The sequence below is a fragment of the Pediculus humanus genome, genomic scaffold (genome assembly GCF_000006295.1).
Source record: "Pediculus humanus corporis 1103172107382 genomic scaffold, whole genome shotgun sequence".
NCBI lineage: Eukaryota > Metazoa > Arthropoda > Insecta > Psocodea > Pediculidae > Pediculus > Pediculus humanus.
The window spans coordinates 469275-488873 of NW_002987009.1; the positions used below are offsets into that span (position 1 = coordinate 469275).

General features: G+C 29.4%; 3 protein-coding genes across 3 annotated transcripts; 2 read left to right on the top strand and 1 right to left on the bottom strand.

The window, feature by feature from the left end:
• Nucleotides 1–1478: 1478 nt before the first annotated feature.
• Nucleotides 1479–2623, top strand: Phum_PHUM026300 (uncharacterized protein; the record flags this gene model as incomplete). The annotated part of the gene is made up of 4 exons (XM_002422938.1): nt 1479–1731; nt 1801–1995; nt 2075–2341; nt 2415–2623. The coding sequence occupies 4 exons, from the start codon at nt 1479–1481 to the stop codon at nt 2621–2623; spliced, it is 924 nt and encodes a 307-aa protein (XP_002422983.1).
• Nucleotides 2624–7149: 4526 nt separating this feature from the next.
• On the top strand, nt 7150–8229 carry Phum_PHUM026310 (uncharacterized protein; the record flags this gene model as incomplete). Its single annotated transcript, XM_002422939.1, has 4 exons — nt 7150–7156; nt 7495–7653; nt 7815–8023; nt 8107–8229. The coding sequence occupies 4 exons, from the start codon at nt 7150–7152 to the stop codon at nt 8227–8229; spliced, it is 498 nt and encodes a 165-aa protein (XP_002422984.1).
• Nucleotides 8230–12105: 3876 nt separating this feature from the next.
• Phum_PHUM026320 (uncharacterized protein) lies at nt 12106–13687 on the bottom strand (the record flags this gene model as incomplete). The annotated part of the gene is made up of 3 exons (XM_002422940.1): nt 12106–12380; nt 12405–12653; nt 13171–13687. 3 exons carry the CDS (start codon nt 13685–13687, stop codon nt 12106–12108), a joined length of 1041 nt encoding a protein of 346 aa, XP_002422985.1.
• Between the last annotated feature and the right edge of the window lie 5912 nt (nt 13688–19599).

A 19599-nucleotide genomic window follows, 5' to 3' on the forward strand; every position in this document is an offset into this window, starting at 1 on the left:
GACACACACCTGAAAATAGATTATTAATTCCCCGCGCTCCCGGCGATCCCCGAGCGTAGTACAGGTTTGCAAGCATCCGCTGAGGTTTGCCCCTGAAAGCTGGATCACAAGTGCCCGCCGCGACTCCCGGCCGCCGAAGAACGCACGCCCAACTGTCCCAACGAGACGGGGCGAATCTTCCCCAACGTAATCGAGAAAGAGATCCGGATCTCGACCCCTACGCGCCCACAGGAAAACGGTAGCGACCTGCCGCGCCGCTTCCGCTTCCTCCGCAAAGAATCGAACTTCCGGAGACGAAGAGTACCCGCCGGGCTTCCCGCGGTCCGTCCTCCTTACTTCCCCGCTACCTACGAGATGACGATCAAAATCGACCACTTATCTCACAATCGGCGCGACGGTTCCGGTGAGAATCCGACGTCGCGTTGCCGAAGTCGTCGCTGTCTCAGGCTTCTTGTTCGCTAAGTTTGGAAATGCGAGCTTCCAGAGAAATGGCTCTCGGGGTCTGACCAGACCCGGAGAAGTGAGTCGCAGCCCAGCCGTCGGACGCATACCAAAGTCCGTCAGAGCTGGACCCTTAGTCGAAATTCTCTAAGGCTCCGAAATCATTGCTATACCCTCTCAAATCGCTTTATTTAACTTTTTACCCTCTCAAATACTTACTCCATTGTAACAATATATTTTTTATTTTTATTTATTTTTTAACACGGAAAGTTTTTTAAATAAAATTTATAGCGCTATAAAATTAAATCTCTCTTTATACGACTATAGATAAATAAAATCATAATGCACGCGTTACACACAGTAAATTATAGCAAATGATAAAAAAAATCCTTCGTAATTAATTATTATTATTTTTTCACTTAAAAAAAAAAAACGTTAAAACGTATAAATCATTTCTTATGACACGACTAATCGTCACCTAGTGACCGATGTCACGTACTAATAATACGCGATGATAACGTCGACTTTTTATTAAAAATTTTCGTTAATGACAATAAACGAATAAAGTTTTGCGATAAAACAAAATGGCGGAATCAAAAATAATAATAATAAATTTTTATGGAAGGAGGGTAATAATTTTAATTAATGTATTTCCTGTAGTAGTGGCAGTAGTAGTAGAAATAGACGGAAGGAAGTGAAACGTTTACTATCGACGAATACTTTTTCATTGTTTTTCGTTAATTACATATTAAAATTTTTTCTATTTCCACGTGTTTTCACTTTTAATTTATGAACGAAAACGTTTTTCCCAGGGTTTAGTACAATGCGAAAAAACTAAAGGTGGGTTAGTGTTTAGAAAAAAAATTTTTCAGTATATATTAGATGGTGTTTCGGGGAAGTAGGATCAATTAAAATCAGGACGACGACGAAGACGATCACCACCGCAACGTTAAAACCACGTCGAAATGAAAAATTTTTTACATTTTTTTTTTCCGCTGTTGTTGTTGTTGTTGTTGTGTCAACGCGTTCGTTGCATTATGTTAAAAGATTCGACGACGTTCGAACAATCTGTAAATTATACGTCACCGTCGTGGCAATGTTTACAACCTAAAAACGATGACGAAAACATAATCGAAATAGGTGAAAACATATTTTATTGCGCGAAAAAAAATTTATACATACATTTAATGAACAACGTGGATACCGAATGCGTCGACGTGGGTGACGGCGTGACTTTTATAAAAGAAAAACAAGATGACGAACTATCAAATCGTGAAATTTATCCAATGGGTAAGTCAAATTAAAATAATAACGTGGCAGTAGTGATATATTAATTATATAAAATCATTTATTAAACAGAAGAACCGACGAATTTTCGCGGTCTCATGGATGCTTATTCGGATTTTTTATCGAGAAGGAGCGCACGTTGGAATTTAGGATTTATTTATCCAGGTTTAGTTATGAGAATCGGACCGACATTAACGGGATCTGGAATTTTGGAATTCGGACTGGAAAAAAGACTCGATTATAACGACAGAGCAAATTTAGCACCGAGTATATAATAAATTTTTTAATCCCCGTCATTGTTTTGCTTTTTTACCAAAAGAACTAGTAAATTTTTTTTTTTTTTCAGGTCAAATGTTAATAAGACGTGTGATACTGCCACGTCTATTAGGTTTTAGAATGAATTTATCGAGTCTTCTTCCACTTATTATCGGTTTTATACTGATCGTAACTAAAAATGCATTTGTCTTCAGCAAAGTTACCTTGGGTTTATCAATTTTATTAACACTCAAAACGTTATTTTTGCTACAGTTTTTTAAATATTCAGAAAATAATTTTCAAACGCAAAATATTAATCGTCCGACAACCGTACAACACGATCCGGTTGATTTCGATGGTGAGTAGGCTACAAATTATAGCAAATTCTTTAAGTTTTATGTTTTGTGACACTTTTTCTCTTATTCTGACAGATTCCATATCCATAACGTCGTCGAACCATCATCACATTCGTCCTCAGGGATATTCTTTTACTGATTCATTATCGGATGCTTTTCTTAGTCACGTGGTTAAAAAAATCCCAACACCACCATCTTACACGTTAGAATCGTCGGAAAAATTTATACCTAAGAGAACAAGAACATCCGGTAAAAGAAATTTTTCGTGGGGGAAAAAAAGATGAAGATGCGTAATTAAAAATATTTATAATAATAATAATAATAATACAAATAAATAAATAAATAAAATTATTAAGATGTTGATGTTATTGGTACTCGCAAAGGACTCCAAACAATTTCCGTCGGCGGATATCCTCCTCCTCCTCCTCCATCACTTTGTGTTATAAAATCATTTTTTTGTATTGGATAATATCGACCGTATGGTATTTTAATATGATCGTGATAAAAGTGATTTTTAACTTTTGGAAAAATGGCGGCTGCCCATGATAAAAAACCAAACCACATGGCGTTGAGCGTGAAAACGCTCACGGCGACAAATGGTAAAGTTATCAAATATTTAATTACGATGACGACTAAAAGTGGCAGAAGAATTTTATGTAAAAATATTCTCGGACGAAGAAACGTTCTGGATGATTTAAAAACCGTTCGAGGTTTTTCCATTGTTTTTTTTACCATTGATAAACACTCACGTGGTACATTTTTACCATTTTTCATTTCCGTATCCAGTAAATTAAAAATCGTTTTATTTTTTTTATTTAAACATTCGGTTACATTATTTATTTTATAATCGCGACAATAATTATTTATTTCGCGACATAAATCAATATCTATCGATTGATTATCGATTCTTGATTTTCTTTCGCTCGTTGCGCCCGATTTCGTACGAGTTTTATCATCGTGGTCGCCATCGTCGTCGATTTGATAATTATCACTTATCATCAATGGTCTAGCATTATTTAAATCCATATTTTTTCCAGGTTCTTTAAAATTTTTCCAACCGACTTCCGTTAACGTATTCCAATGTTTCATCAAAATATTTTCATTACTTTTAGATACTTTATCACCATCATCATCATCATCACTTTCCGTTTTATTCGCGTAAAATTTACCCGAATGTATTTCGACATTTGTTCCCGTCACGTTTAATTCTTTTAATAATTTTAATACGTCATCAATATCTCTCTCATCTACGTCACCATCATTTCCGATATATAATTCTTTATTTCCGTTTTCTTTTGTGTATATTTTACTTTTGAGTGTTTTCGATTCCACTCGACAAACGAACGTTATTATCATTATTATTAAAAACGTTAAAATATTTTGAAATAAAAACATTTTTTACAATTTATTAATTTATTTCCAAATAAAATTTCCATAAATTTTTTTATTTTTTTCTCTCTCTCGCGCGGTAAATAAAAAACTTCCGGACCGGAAATACTCGAAACGCTAAACGAAAATTTTTTGATATTTTTTTGGTTTATTTATAGGTTTTTATATCGGTATCAATGATTTGGCGCAATGAATTTGAAAATTTTTTTAATTGAAATTTTTGTATGTTCGAATGAATTTGAAAATAAATTTTTTTGTTTGTTTGTTTGTTTGTTTGTGTTTGTTCGAACAATGTAAAAAGAAACGCTATAAGTATTATTATTTGAGATTTTACACGGTTTGTAATAGTTTTCTCTCTTTTAAATGGAAAACGTCAAAAAATTTGTGAGAAAATTTTTTAAATAATTTATAGAAAATACAAAGAAAATGGAAAAAACAAAATGGCGGTTCACAAGGTGATATTTATATATATGTGAGTGGAAAATTTATTATTATCGATAATGTTTCCGTTCGAGAAAAACTTTTTCTTAAAAAAATTTCTCGTGTTTTTCATTGAAGAGAGAAGGGGGGGTGGTGTTAGTGACATGATTAAAATTGTTTGTCGTTTTTAACGAACATAAAAAAAAAACGCAACAAACAAACAAACGCGACAACAAACTTTTTTTTATTTTTATTATTTTTATGTCCGTTAATAGTCGGCAAGACAAAAAGTTAAAAAAAAAAAAATTACGAGAAAAATAAAAGTCTAATAAGTTTATTTATTTATTGGTTTGTTTGTTTGTTTGTTTGTTCTTCTTTCTTATTTTTCCAATCTCGTTTTTTTTTTTTTTGAATCCCTGACTTAAAATAATAAATTTGATGGAAAATTACACGAAACGAAATAAAAACCTTCGTTTATTAAAATTTGTGTTTTGTTGTTGTTTGGATTTCGACGAACAAACAACAACCGTGAATAATTTTAAACAATCGGACCTAGTTTAATTATTAATTTAAATAATTGCCAAATTATTTTTTTAAAAAAATATGCGTTTAAGAATTGACGACGTATCCGTTATAACGTATAATTACATTCATGCCAACGACGAAAATATGCATAAACTCTACGCATTTCTAGAGAGTTTTTTTTTTTTTGCATTTACATTTTTCTCCATGATTGATCTCTATGAATTTCATAGATTAAATTAAAAAAAAAAATTCTCGAATCGAATGAGCGAGCGAACATTAAAAAAAATTAACTCCATTAAAAAAAAAAATTTTTTTAAAATTTTTTTCCCCCGAGTTTAGCGGGAAATTTATCAATGCCACCTATCGGTAAATTTTAAAACTATAAATTTTAAATTAACGAAAACCATCATGGCGTCGTCGACTTTCGTTCAATTTACTTTTTGTTTTATAAATTTTACATTTTTGAAGCGTCAACGGTTGCAAAAATTATTTTAAAAAAATAATAGTAAAGGCAACCATAAAATTTCCGATCTATTTCTACTTTTATTTTCTTCTATAGTTTAATTGTCATAATTTAAAAAATAAAAAAAAAATGGATGCGACCTTATCATACTATACAAAAGAAAAAAAAATTCAATAACCTCCTTACATGCTCTACATAATTTTAAATAAATAAATGAATGACATTAGCCAAAAAAAAATTAATGGCGACCGAATCGACGACTATCAACGGTTTGAACAACAATCATTTATCGATAATAATAATAAAATAATAATAATAATCATAATGATAATAATTTTTTTCCTAACTTTCGACGACGTGAAAATTCTCCGTCATTTTTTTATTTTTTTTCTTAAATTTAAAAATGATATTTATTCATTTTAGCCAACTTAACAAAAACTATAAATATATAGCCAACTTAAATGGAACAAAAAAAGAAACCGGAAGTAGTTAAAAATTAAAAAAAAATTTAAATTGACAAAGTTTGATCAGGTGTTTGTTTGTTCTCCTTTAAATAAATAATCATCGTATAGCGCTATAAAAAAATTTTAACCGTTTATTTAAATTATTCATTCGATTATTATTATCATTATTATCATCATCGTCGTTTATAGAGATTCGATATATCGTTTTGGAAAAATTATTAAAAGTAACGATGATGATTTGAAAAAAATTAAAAATAATAACCGAGAAATAGTTGATAGCATTTAAAAGAACCTACATTATAAAAACAGAGAGAGACTGATAATTGTTATCGTAACGAAAATTATTATTTTTTATTAAATGAACAAAACGTGGCAGAAGAAGATTTATGACGCGACACGACAAAAAAAAAATTATTATTGAGATTAATGAAAATCGTACGAATTCATACGTTATAAATTTTTTAAAAACTTTTTTCGTCGGGTGATGACACGTTTTACGTTGTCTATAAAAAAATAAACTAAAAAAAAAAAAATTTTCGTCGTGTAATTAGAAAAAAACTTAAACGATTTTAAATAAAAATTTTAAAAAAATTTCGTACGGGTTATTGAAATGAGTATTTTTTGTATTCTCGTAAAATTTTATTTATAGAGTTTCTATTTATAGTACTGAAAACGGTTTTTGTGGGGGGAGAGAGGGAGGGAGAAGAACGGGAAGGTAATGAAAGTAAGAGAAAGAGGGGGAAGGGGAAGGGGACAAAAACCCCGCGAAATTTTTAATTTTTTTTTAAACAAAATTCGGCGTGGCTAATAAAAGAAATTTTTTATGCATAAAAAAAAAAAATTAAATAATTTTTATTTAATTATCGATTTTCACCGTGATGAGAATAATAATAATAATCGATAGAACAATTCAACAGGGTCGTATTAAGGTTCGTGAATAAAAAAAGAAAAGAAAAAAAAAAACATTAATTGTACGAAATTGCTTTGAGTATTATTAAAAAAAAAAAACGTGTCACGATGTAAGGCTAAAAGGGGGATAATTGCAGTCAAAAAAAAAAAAAATTCAAAAAATGATGATGATGATGATGATGATAATAATAATTTAATCAAATATGGCTGGCGGGGATCGAAACGTTGGTAAATAAATTTTGTTGTAAAAAATTTTTTTAATAAATTTAAACATCGTCAGTCATACCGATAACATTATCCCGAAAAATTTTCGAAAAAATTCTACGTTGTGCGCGAGTGCGAAAAAAAAATTGTATGTTTGTTGTTTGTTGTGGTTGTCGTTGTTTGTTTAAAAAAAAAAAAAACATTTGAAATTAACGGAGGATTCGCATCGAAGATTTTTAAAAATAAATATTATCAAATACGATTTGACATATGAAGTTAAATTTGTTCACAGACGAAATATAAATTTGAATTTTTTTTTTTCAATCATAAGTCATTGTGTCTTATCGATCGCGTTATTTTTTTTATATTATTGATAACGATAAAAAAATATATTATAAAATATTTTTTTAATAACAGTGCTGGAGAAAAAAGAAAAATGGAAGGTTTTGTTTTATTGAAAAAAATTTACGCGTTAACAATATTATTTTTTTTAATAAATACTCCATTTTTAATCGATTGTCAAAATGAAAACTCTAATAAAATATTAATGAAAATGTTACGGGAATGCGGGGAGGGAAAAAAAAATAACAACGTTGGACTTTGTTTGAAAATAAAAACGGCGAATTTTCTGGAAAAACTGGATAATATGAAGGATCCACTTTTTTTAACGGATTATTTGGCATTAGTTAAAAAACAAAACGTTTCCAACGGTAAAAAAAAAAAATTTTTTTTTTTCTCACTTAAATAATTAATAACGTTTTTTTTTGTTAATTTACGATAGATGATGACGTTACGAACGTGGAAATAGAAGAATTGAAAAGATCGTTAGACGACAACGTTGATAAAAATAAAATAATAAATGATATCATATGGAAAAAATTAAAATCGTTTTTCAATACCCGAACTGTACAAATTTCTGATCCTTTTGGAATTTTTCAAGGTAAGGAAATGATTTCCTGCACCCCTTCCCCTCTTCCTACCACCCCTTGTACTCCTCTTCATCCCCTATCTGTCATCCTCCATGTTGGTTTTGTTACATTTTTAATCCAAAAAAATATACAAATCGTACTTCGTCTGATGTTGTTTTTTTGCGTGTATCAGGTCGAGCAAAAGGTGGTGATAAAATATTCAAAAAAGGTCACGGAATGATGATGATGGCGGGAATGATGAGTGGAATGCTAATGAAATTGATAATGACAAAAATTGCTTTTATCGCAGCAAAAGCTCTCGTAGTAGCTAAAATTGCTCTCGTCATAACCGTCATTATAGGTTTGAAAAAACTTTTCGGAAGTGGCGATGGCAGTTCAGAGGTCATTATAATAAATTAAATTTTTCTATTTTTTTTAAATTAGCGATAATGATAATAATAATTTGCGTGTGTTTTATTTAACAGCATTACTCGTCGTATTCTTCCGGTGAAGATTCTGGAAATTGGCAGAGAAGATCCGGCTATGATAAATATACGGATGGTGCAAGTATGGCGTATGCCGCTTATCGACCGACTAATCAATCTTAATTTTTATTTTATTTATTTATTAATTTATTTATTATATTTTTATTTATTTATTTATTTTTGTCTCTTTTTGTTCATAACTTATTCCTTTCGAAACGTTTTTGCGAATCGATCGAGCGTTTCCCACACGAAATACAAAAAATTACGACGACGCCATTTTGAATTACAAAAACGTTTTTTTCAATCAACGCTTAAAATCGGATTCGAAAAAAAAAAAAAAAAAAATTTTGCACGTTATTTACTTACGACTGTTGACGCCATTTTTTTTTTTGAAAAAACATCGACGACCGTCGTCGTCTCTCGAGACAATTTTTCCATGTGACGTTTTAGAATTTAAAAAAAAAAAAGAAAATTTCATCAAAACCGCAAAAAAAAATTCTCCCGGGAAATCATTATAAAAGTTTTTTTTTTTTTTCCATTAGTAAAAAAATTTACCGATGGTAACAAATAATGATAATAATAATAAACGCAATCGATAAAATCACCAAGAGTGATATTAATAATAATAATAAATTTTTTTATAGAAAGTGAGAAGAAAAACGAGAGAATTTAAATATAAAAAAAAAGAAAATTTTCGAAATGTTTAAAATTAAATTAATAATGATAGTGATGGAAGGTACACCGGAAATCCCTTTTTCGAAATCCCCAAAACGAAACCTGGAAAAGAAGAAAAAAAAAAATTTGTTACCTTAAAATTACTCTTATGCTAAGTGCCATCGAGAGTTGAGGAAATCCGATGGGTACTTCTCCTGTTCCTGGTCTCCACTCCATAGATGTCAGTCACTGGAGCCCCATTCCGGAAATAAATCGTTTCCATGTCGAATAAGATGGTCTGAGGAAAATTTACGAGAATTGTGGCGATGTCATAGGTTATGAGAAGACAAAACTTATCCATCAGGCATGCAGCATCCCTGTGATAATCCTTGGGGATCGGCGGGTAGAACCTGAAACAGATGTTGAAAAAGACATTAAAACATTAAGATTATTAGTGAAAATAATAATAATAATGGTTAAAACAAAAAACATTAAACGTCGTAAAGTTTAAGATCATAGAAAATTATCAATAAAAATATTTTTTGAATTGCATAATTATTATTATTATTATTATTATTATTATTATTTATAAACAATAAAGTTTACCACGGAAAACTTTTGGCAGGAAAAGAATAAAAGTTTAAAATTAAAGACAGACAAAAGAGAGAGAGAGAGAGTGTGTGGGAAAAATTTTTAAATCCACACCGTCAATGGAAAAATATATAAAAGAAATTTAATTGCATTAATAATCCTTTGAAAAAATTTGTTAAAAAAATATTCAATGAAAAAATGAAAAATAAAACTTTCGAATTTGAATTTTAAAAAAAAATATTTTTTCCCGCCAAAATTTTAAAAAATTTTTTCGTGTTTTAAAAGTATAAAAAATATTTCAATTTTAATTTTTTTAATTACCCAGGAGAAATGTATTTCGCTTTAACCTCCCACCCGGTGGAAGGGAGAGTGGGGGGGACTCAACCGAAGCCATTAACTACCTAAAATTCCTGGACGTGTTTCTTTCCCGGAGGGAGGGGCGCTCGCGGGAATTTTAACTCGCATTTCAGACTCAACCCCCCTTCTAAAAACCGGAATTTTAGGTTCACATTCGCGAGGGTGGGAATCCCACCTGAGAAAGATCCCAATTCTTCCCCAATTTACCCTCCGAGAGATGGTCCCGAGCTGTCATCATCGTTCCTGCCTCTTCCGTATGAGTTCCAGATAGAGAGAGAGAGAGAGAGATGTCTGAAGTTCCGAATCTCATTGATCGTTCCTCTGCCTTTCTTCTAATCACAGCTCCACATTTTACCTTATTTGGATCAGGTATCCAGACTCACCTCCTCGAACAAGGGTCGACGTATCCCAATGCCTCGAAAGTGCGCAAGGTCACTTATCTTCTGATAAAGATACAGATCTGTTCTTTAAACGAGCTGAAAAAGAACTTCCACTCCCAGGATTTGAACTCACAACTCTCAACTCCGATTTTTTCCCTTTTCAGACTCAACCCGACCATCTCGGGCTCCCCCTTCCAAGCATCCAAGTTTTACCCCTGGCAGATCCTAGTGAAGTTGGATTACAATTGTCACCACTACTCCCGGTTAATATACAAAATCATCATCATCATCATCATTTTTTTTTACGATATATACATATATAAATAATCTTTGAAAATCCAAATTGAATATAAAATTTATTATGCGTATATATATATATCCTATTATTTAATCGTATAAAATTTAAAAAAAATTGATTCAATTGAAATTCGATCACACTATAAAAATTGAAATTTTTTTTTTTTTTTTTTTCAATCAATCAATCAATTACTCGTGTTTCTCTTTTCGCTTTTTTTTCAACGAACTCATTTGAATTCCTATTCAATTTAATAAAAATATATATTTTTTTTTTCATTTTATTTAACGAAAAAATTTTTTATTTTATCCCAAAAAAAATTAAATTAAATTACAAACGTTAAATCCGCTCCTACCTAAATATTTTATACCTACCGCCGTTTCAAATCCTCGCGTAATAATAAATGATTCCGATTGCAACGACATCTATTGAAAAAATAACAAAACTAAATCGTTTTAAATAATAATCAGGCACGATTAATTTAGTTACGTTAAATAAACGTTAGATGTCTCTGTCTCTAATTTTTTCCCTCCTTTTTTTAAATTTAAAATCTTTTAGGAATTTTTGTGTGTGTGTAATTTACATAAACCAGTAATTTCTCTTTAAAAAAAAAATTTTTTTTTAATTGAACGTCGTCGTGTCTTTAGGTCAATTACTCAAAAACTTGATATTCAACTTTCTTTAGGTGGATATACCTAGAAGTGAATGTCTTGGCAACCGGATGTTTTACTTTTTTTTAATTTACTTTAAAACTATCTCGAGGGGTAGGGGAGGGGAGGAATGGGGGGCGAAAGGGGAGACAAAAAACAAGTTACAGGTGAACTCATTTATTTATAAAGAGTTTTTTTTCGGTAAGGATTTGATGATGTTAAAAAACAAGACAACATCCGGTCAAGCTTGTTTGTTATTACTTATACCACATAAATCGTACCACCATCAGGTTGTAATAATAATAATAATAATAATAATAAATACTGGAAGGTAAAATTATTATAGACTGATGATTGTTTATCTCTTGGTGTTTATAAAAAAAAAAAAAAAAAATTCCGGTGTGGAATTAAAAAGGATGTAATAAAGAAAGGAAAATGGACGGACGTTTTCAAAATGGATTTTTTTAATAAAGCCACCGCCGCCATTGCCGCCACCACCGCCGCCTAAATAGGTCACTTGAGTTATAAACTCGTTAACATAGTTTTTATTTATTTATTTTAAGCCTACGTTTTTTTTTCTTTTCTTTTCTAAACTAATTGACGGCTTTCTTTAAAAAAAAAAAAAAATCATTGGTTTTTATTTAAAAAATTTTTTCTTTTTTTTTGTAAACTTTCTATTTTTTTCTAGAAAGTTCGAAATTCATTCACAGGATTTTATTGCGTAAAACTAAAAGTTTATTATTAACACTTTTACATAAATCATGTTCTGGATTATGATTCTGGAGAATTTTTTAATTTTTTTTCGAAAAAAACTAAAAATTTTTATTTATTTATTTATTTTAAATTATATATTTTTTATTAATAATATAACATCAGACTTAATAATTATAAATAAGCTTAAATAAGTTTTTATTAAATAAACAAAAAAAAACATGAAAATGTTTAAATTAGTAAATAATAAACAATAAATTATGTATGAAAATAATTTAAAAGGGTAAACGTAGGGCGCGTTTATCGACCAAACGTTTAAAACAGAACAGGCCTGACTAGGAGATAGGAAGGTGAATTAAAATCACCACTGTTGCTGTTGCTGCTGTTGTTGCTGCTGCTGTTGCTGTTCTTGCGGTATTCTCCCTCGATAGGCTAATTCTTGAGCTGGTAAGAAAGGTTCCGAAGTATCGAAAGATCGTCTCACAACGTTATCGACACCCTTTCCAACGGGTATTTCATCATCGTAACTTCCTTTAGATTTTTCATAAACTTCAGGAGGTGCGGATACGTCTAAACTTCTTCCGTAACCACCGCCTCCGCTGTGTCCGCTAGATTCCCATCCGCCACCGCCACCGCCTCCGTAACCTCCGAAATCATGACCGGATGAATACGTGTGCGAATGTGAAATCTGAGGTTTCTGTACTATTTCGATAGTTTTCGATTCCGTGTGTCCGTGACTGAACAATTTTTTCAATCCGATTATCGATGCGAGTACCAATGCGATTTTACTGACCAAAAGGGCTTTGGCTGCTAAAAGACCAACGGCTTTCAATGCATATGCCATCATGCTTCCTTTCATCATGGCGGCGAGCAAAAGCGGTCCCATCATTTTCTTTAATTTACTTCTACCTGATATATATTAAAAATATTTATTATAAAGTATATCATTAAAAAAACGGAAGTGGTATCGATGGTCAAGATCAAGGTCAGGTATAATCTGTGAAAAAACGAGATAATAGATAAAGACAAAAAATAAATTTCAAGGTGAGGCGGGCGAGGGGCCGGGAGCCCCGGGGGGGATTTACGCTCGAGCAAAAACTAGTTTATCTTTTTTTTTAATTATAAATTACTCTATGATAATTAGAGACAAGAAAGAGTCATTCATTTAACGGCTACTTAAAAAATTTTTATTACTCGTACCTGTTCACCTAAAAAACAAAAAAAAAAAATCAGGTTGTCTACCCTGTCCTAAAGTGTTAAGAGGAGCATGTGGTGTGTGTGTGTGTCGAACGACAAGAATTTCTCTTGTTCCGGTCAAGTTTTTTTATTGCGTGACGGTAGTTGTGTTGTTGTCGTCACACAACAACTGCCATACCTTTTTCCACCGATTAAATGAAATTTTTTTGTTTGTTTACCATCCGATAACCTTTTAAATTATAATGATGATGATGAATTAACGTCGCTTTATACCCACCTTGTTCTTGCTCGGTTTTATCGGAGCCACCGATAAATTTTTGAAAATCAAATTGTATCGAATGAGTCCTTAAAAATCTCGTCACTCTATCCACGATCATGTCATCAAGTGCTTCGTGACGTTTTTCCGATTCGTTGGGAAGTTCGTTTTCGTTGAATTCAGCGAGAGGCATGGATCTACTTGTGGATTCATCGTTTCTCACGACAGTTATCCCTTCGAAAATGGGTATGTTGTTGATTTTGAGAGCTCTGTCGGCGAAACGAACGGCTTTGACTTTCATACATGAAAACATATCCGGGGTTTCTCCGCATTTCTCATATGCGTTGTATAACATTTTAAAACCTTTTTCGACTTCATTTTCCGGTTCTTCCGTTTTCCTCGGCGTCGTAACTCCGCATGAAACACTCGTTAATTGAACTAACACTAAACCCAACGATAATAATAATACTAAATTTCCCGTCGAACCCATAATGTTTTCTTTTCTTCTTCTTTAAACTTTTTTTTTAAATTTTTTTTTTTTCAAAAATTTCAACTTGTTAAAAAAAAAAAAAAAGAAAAATATTTTTTCAATAATAATGATGATATTATTTCACTGTTTAAACCAACCACTCGAGTCGATAACAAAATTCGCACTACACATTATTCCATAATGCCCTTCCAGTTTATATCAAACAAGTGTTATGATTTAATATGATAAAAAAGAGGTGGTACTTAATTAAATATCTTTCAGAGCATAAAAAAACATTCTTTTACGCTCTAAAAGAATTGGATGGACAAGGGGCGAACAAACGTGAGACATAGAAAAGTTTTTTTTTTGCTTTATTTATTAAAACCGCAAATGGCAACGTAAAAAAAAAAACCAACCAATTACTACTCCCGCTCTTTATTTTTTTACTTTTTTCTTATGGTAAGTAGATTTCTTATAAGGACTGGTCAAGTGAGTTATAACGCCCATGTTTATTGTATGAGAATACTCATTATTCTAATAGGAAACAAACAAACGGACAAACGCACACACGCATACGCACACGCAAGGAATACATGGTTTTTTCTGTAATTAGGATTTGCGAAAATTTCCAATTTAATATTTACTTTCCCCTCCCCTTTCCCCCTCCCGTCTCACGCCTTATCGACTACTTTTCTTTTCCCCCTCTCCTCGCCATTTTCTTTTTTTAAAAATTTTCCATCGTTTTTTTTTTTTTCAATTTAAAAAAAAATTTTTTTTTAATACCTTTTTTTTTTTATGGAAACCTAAAGTTTATTTCAGGACCGTATCCATTGATTTTATCAAATAATATTTATCTAAGAGTTTATGATTGAGATGATGTTGATGATGATGTTGATGATGATGATGATGATGATGATGATGATGATGATGATGATGGATGGCGTGATTTATTATAATAGTTTAATTTTAAAAAAAAAAAAAAAAAAACTTTCTGATTATCGATTATAATTTTTTTTTTCTTCTTATTTTTCTTATCATGTAATTAAAAGTCGTGGAATTAAACGTCGTGGAATTAAACAAGCTAAATATGAATACAACAAAAAAAAAAAAAAATTTTTTTTTATTTTATTTTAACGAGTGCAAAGACAATGAGTACCCATCTGGAATTTCAGGTACAATTTCACTTAAAACTTTCCAAAAAGTAAAAATTATTTATTTATTCATTTTTTAAAAAATAATAATAATAATAATAATGATAATAAGAATAATAACAATGATAATGATAATGATGATAATAATAGTAATGATATTAATAATGATAATTTTTTTCTAAAAGCCCATAAATAATTATAAAATTTAATTTTTTATTGTTTAAAAAATTCATTTTTTTCGTTAAGTTGGCAGACTTTAAAATATGATTTATTATAACTCGTTAGTATTGTATTAATTGATGACGATGATAATAATAATAATAATTATTTTTAATGAATGGATTTTATAGAAATTTTTAAAGTTTAAACAAAAAAAAAAAAAACAAAAGATTGATTATACGTTTTATGAGAGAAAATGAAATATTTTTTTTTCTATTTCCACGTTTTAATTAATATTAAATTTAAATGTTAGGGATATAATAATAATAATAATAATATTTATGTTAATTTCGGTTACAAAAAAAAAAAAGAAAAAAAGTAAAGGTTTTGTTGAGTTTTTGAAAGATTTTAATTATTTAAAAAATTATTACCAAAAGTGAAAATTTTTTATTTTTATTTTTTTGATAATGTTATCAAATTTCTTTCTGTTTTTCTTTTTTTTCTGTCTGCGTTTTCTTTTCCCTTTCTCTCTCTCTCTGTCTTTTTTGTCTAACTTTTTACCTTTTCTCAGTTTCTTTTTGTTTGCCTCCCTATATTTCTTTGTTTCTCTCTAATTTTTAGTCTTTCGTTTAATCTCTATTTCTCTTTCTCTTTCTTTTCTTCATCTGTATGTTTATTTCACTGCCTTTCTCTCTTTTTATTTCTCTTTCTCCTTTTCTTCATCTGTATCTTCATTTCTCTGCCTCTCTTTCTCTTTCGTTTTATCTATTTTTTTTTCTCTCTCTCTCTCTCTCTCTCTCTACGTTTTCCCATCTTTCTATCTTTTATCAATTTCTTTTCTTCTGCCTCTCCCCCTTTTTTTCTCTCATTCTTTTCGTCTCTATTTCTCAGCCTTTCTCTTTCATTTCGTTCTCAATTTCTCTCTCTTTCTTTAATTTTTCACATACCTTTGCGTTTATTATTATTATTTTTTAAAGTTTTAATTAGCAGCATTTCACGTTCATTACTTTTAATTTTTTTTTTTAACGACTCCATAAAATTTTTAATGAAAACTTTTTTAAACGAAAAAAAAAAAAAATTGAAATGGAGAGCAAGCAAAGCAACAAAAAAAACAATAATAATAATAATAATAATAATAATAATAATAATAATAATAATATATAAACGTGGTTTCAAACTCTAATAACTCATATCGGACGTGTGATTTTCTTTTTAAAAAAATTAGAAAGGTTTTACTTTGGGTTTTTTTTTTTAAAATACAAACTACGACGGTGACGAACTCATCAAATTATCTTTTACATTCTATATGACTTTTTATATACGTTTTTCATTTCACTTTACCTTAACACGGTCCTTAAAAAAAAAACATTATTTAACTCTATGTAATAAATTTTTAGAAGGTAACAAAAAGAAAACCTACTTTATAAAAATGAAAGTTTAATTATATTTATAATAAATTTTTTTTTTTCGATCCGTGTAAGCAGAATCTCTGTCGTGGATTTAACTAAAATTAACATCATCGCATCCGTTAAATTTTGGATAAAGGTTTGATTGATACATTTCAACCGCCATCTTTGTTTTTTTCCAAACTTTGACAACAAACGTTTCTAAAAGGTTCTTTTGGAACTTATCAGCGACGATAAGATAGAGAAAGAGAGAGAGAGGGAGAGAGAGATAAAAAAAATAAATAAAAATGAAAGTAGAACGGGTAATAATAATAATAATAATAATAATTTCACGAATATGTTTTTTTTTTTTTTATGTTTTCACGTACGAAAAAAAAAAAACGTAAATTTTTATTAATTAAATTAATAATACTGCATTTAAAAATAATAATAATAATAATTATTATTATTATTATTATGATAATAATGATAATTTTTCTTTTTTTTAAAGTGGAGAAATAAGAAGAACCGTTTTGGAGAAAGTTATTTAATAAATAAAAAAAATTTTTGTTGACCGTAAACCTGATCGGGTACGTGGAAAAGCTCTCTACCGTGACAAACCGCAACGGTTAAAAAACATTTAAAAATTTTTCACATGCGTGAGTTTTTTTTATTCATTCTATGGATTTGATTTTTTTTATTGTTTTTGATCGTGCCACGGATGAGAGAGAGAAAGAGATAGAAGAGATAGAAAAAAAGAGTGAGAGAGTGAGAGAGAGAAAATTAATTATTCGCGGTACTCTACGATAAAAAAAATAATTTTTTAAAGAAAATGGTTTCATCAAAAGGTTTTAGTTTCCTCCCCTCTCCTCCCCCCCCCAAAAAAAAATAAAAAAGTGAAAACGACAAAAAAAAAAATTTAATAAAATAAAAAATTTTCGACCGGATTTACAGAAGAAAACAGGTACGAAAAATTATTATCAAAAAAAAGAAGATTTTCAAGTTTTTTTTTTTTTTTTTAAATTAAATATTTATTAAATTATTAAACGAGATTAAAAACAATGTCAACAAACAAACATTTTATTATAATTCGAATGTAAATAATAATAATGATAATAAAAGAAACGAAAACGTAAACACAATATAAACAAATGTGACGCCATTTTTTAAAAAAAATTAAATCCCTTTTTTTACGATTAAATTTTCAAATCGGTTTTAAAAAAAATTACGAAAATAATAAAAATAATTTGTCACCACCGCCATCGTCACCACCGTCACCACCATGAACATCATCATCATCATCATCATCACCATCAACACTATAACCATCCGTCAACGATTTTGAAAAAAAAAATTTTTTAAATTAGATCGATGATCGTTAATCGTTTTTTTTTGTCACCGCCTTTTTTACGAAATACGGATCCCCAAAAAAATGCGTCATTTTTATCAAGTTTGTGGGGGGTCGTGCGGGTTTACAAACGAAAAATCAATTTAATGACAGTATTGATAACGTTATCATTATCATTTAATATGTTTTCGTTTTAATAATAATTATTTCGTACCACCTAATACTTTTATCTCTCTCTCTCTCATTCATTCAGTACCATCTTATTGTTCTTCAAACGTTTGTTCCGATGGTCCCCCTTCCCTTCCCTTCCCCCCGAGAAAAAGAAAAACTATTTTTTTTGACAATGAAAATAAATGATTTGACATCGTGATAAAAAAGAAAATAATAATAATAACAACGATCGTATCAAATACGGTAATTTGATACAATTGACCCAGAATTTATTATTATTTTTTTTTTTCGAATAATAATAATAATAATAATAATAATGATAAATGTTACAAACAAACGGGAAAATTTTTCTTCTTTTTCCTCTTTTTCTCATATTATTATTATTATTATTATTTTCGGGTTTGGAAAATTCGAATGAGACCAAAAGGAAAAAAAAATTAAAAGGAAAAATTGAATTTTATTATTATTATTATTGAGCGGTCGCCATTTTGAATTTTTTTTTTTTTTATTTCAACAAATGGATTTTCTATTATTATTATTATTATTACCATTACTATTTTTTCCGATCTAATTAATTCATAAAAAAAAAAAAAAATAATTTTTCGTACGAGTGATGATGATGTTTTATTATTAAAATACACTAAGTGAGAGTATGGGTGTGCGTGAGTGAGTGCGTGCGTGAATGCGTTTTCAAAAGGGATTCGTAACGGTTAAGGTCACGTTTCGAAAAAAAATAAAAAATTTTTTTTTTTAATGAAAGTTTAACGAATTCATTTTCCGATCGAATACTTTAATAGTGATGGCGGTTAATATTATTAAAACCGTTCAAAAAAAAATTTTTTATTATTTTTTAATTCCATAGAGTAAGAAAAAAAATCCGTTAAATTTTTTCTATGTATTTCGCACGTATTTCATTTTCGTTACGTTTTAATTGATGGCATAAAATTCGTTGATTATTATTTTTTTTTTTTTTAATATATATAAATATTTTATATTATTATTATTATTTCGAGAATTTATCTCGTGACACGTTTACAAAAAAAATTTTTTTTTTGGGTATTTTGAAAAAAATTTTTTTTTTTTTTTTTTTTGTACAACCGGATGTGTAATTCAATTTTTTGTTATTGACACGCAACGAAATCATTTTGTGTGTCGTGTAGCGAACGGTTGATACTCGAGTACACGCACGCACGCACACTGTATCACGCATTAAGGAAAAAAAATAAAAAGGAAAAAAGGAAAAAACTTTTTTTTTCCATTTACTACAATAAATATAATTTCGTCGTGGAATTAAATAAATAAAATATAATCACAAGGATATAAATAAGTTAAGAAAATCGTTAGAAAGCTGTAGAAATGTTTTTTTTTTTTTTTGAAATTTGCCTTTGGCCGTTTGAAATAATGTTCGAAACGATGATGATGATGATGATGATGATGATGATAATAATTTAATTTTACCTAAAGCCACGAAAAACATTCACCGAAATAAAAAAAAAAATAAATTACGCTCCGGTTTTTATTATAAAAAAAAAAATTTCCATGCGACAAATTTCATAAAAAAAAAAAAAAAAAAATGAATTCCGCGAGTAATTTTCTGTTTTTTTTTTTTTCTATTTACACGTTCGTCGTTATAATAATGGCAACAACGCATTTTAAACTAATTTTTTTTCCCTCAATTACGATTTAATTTTTTTTATCGCTTAAAAATTAAAAATTCAC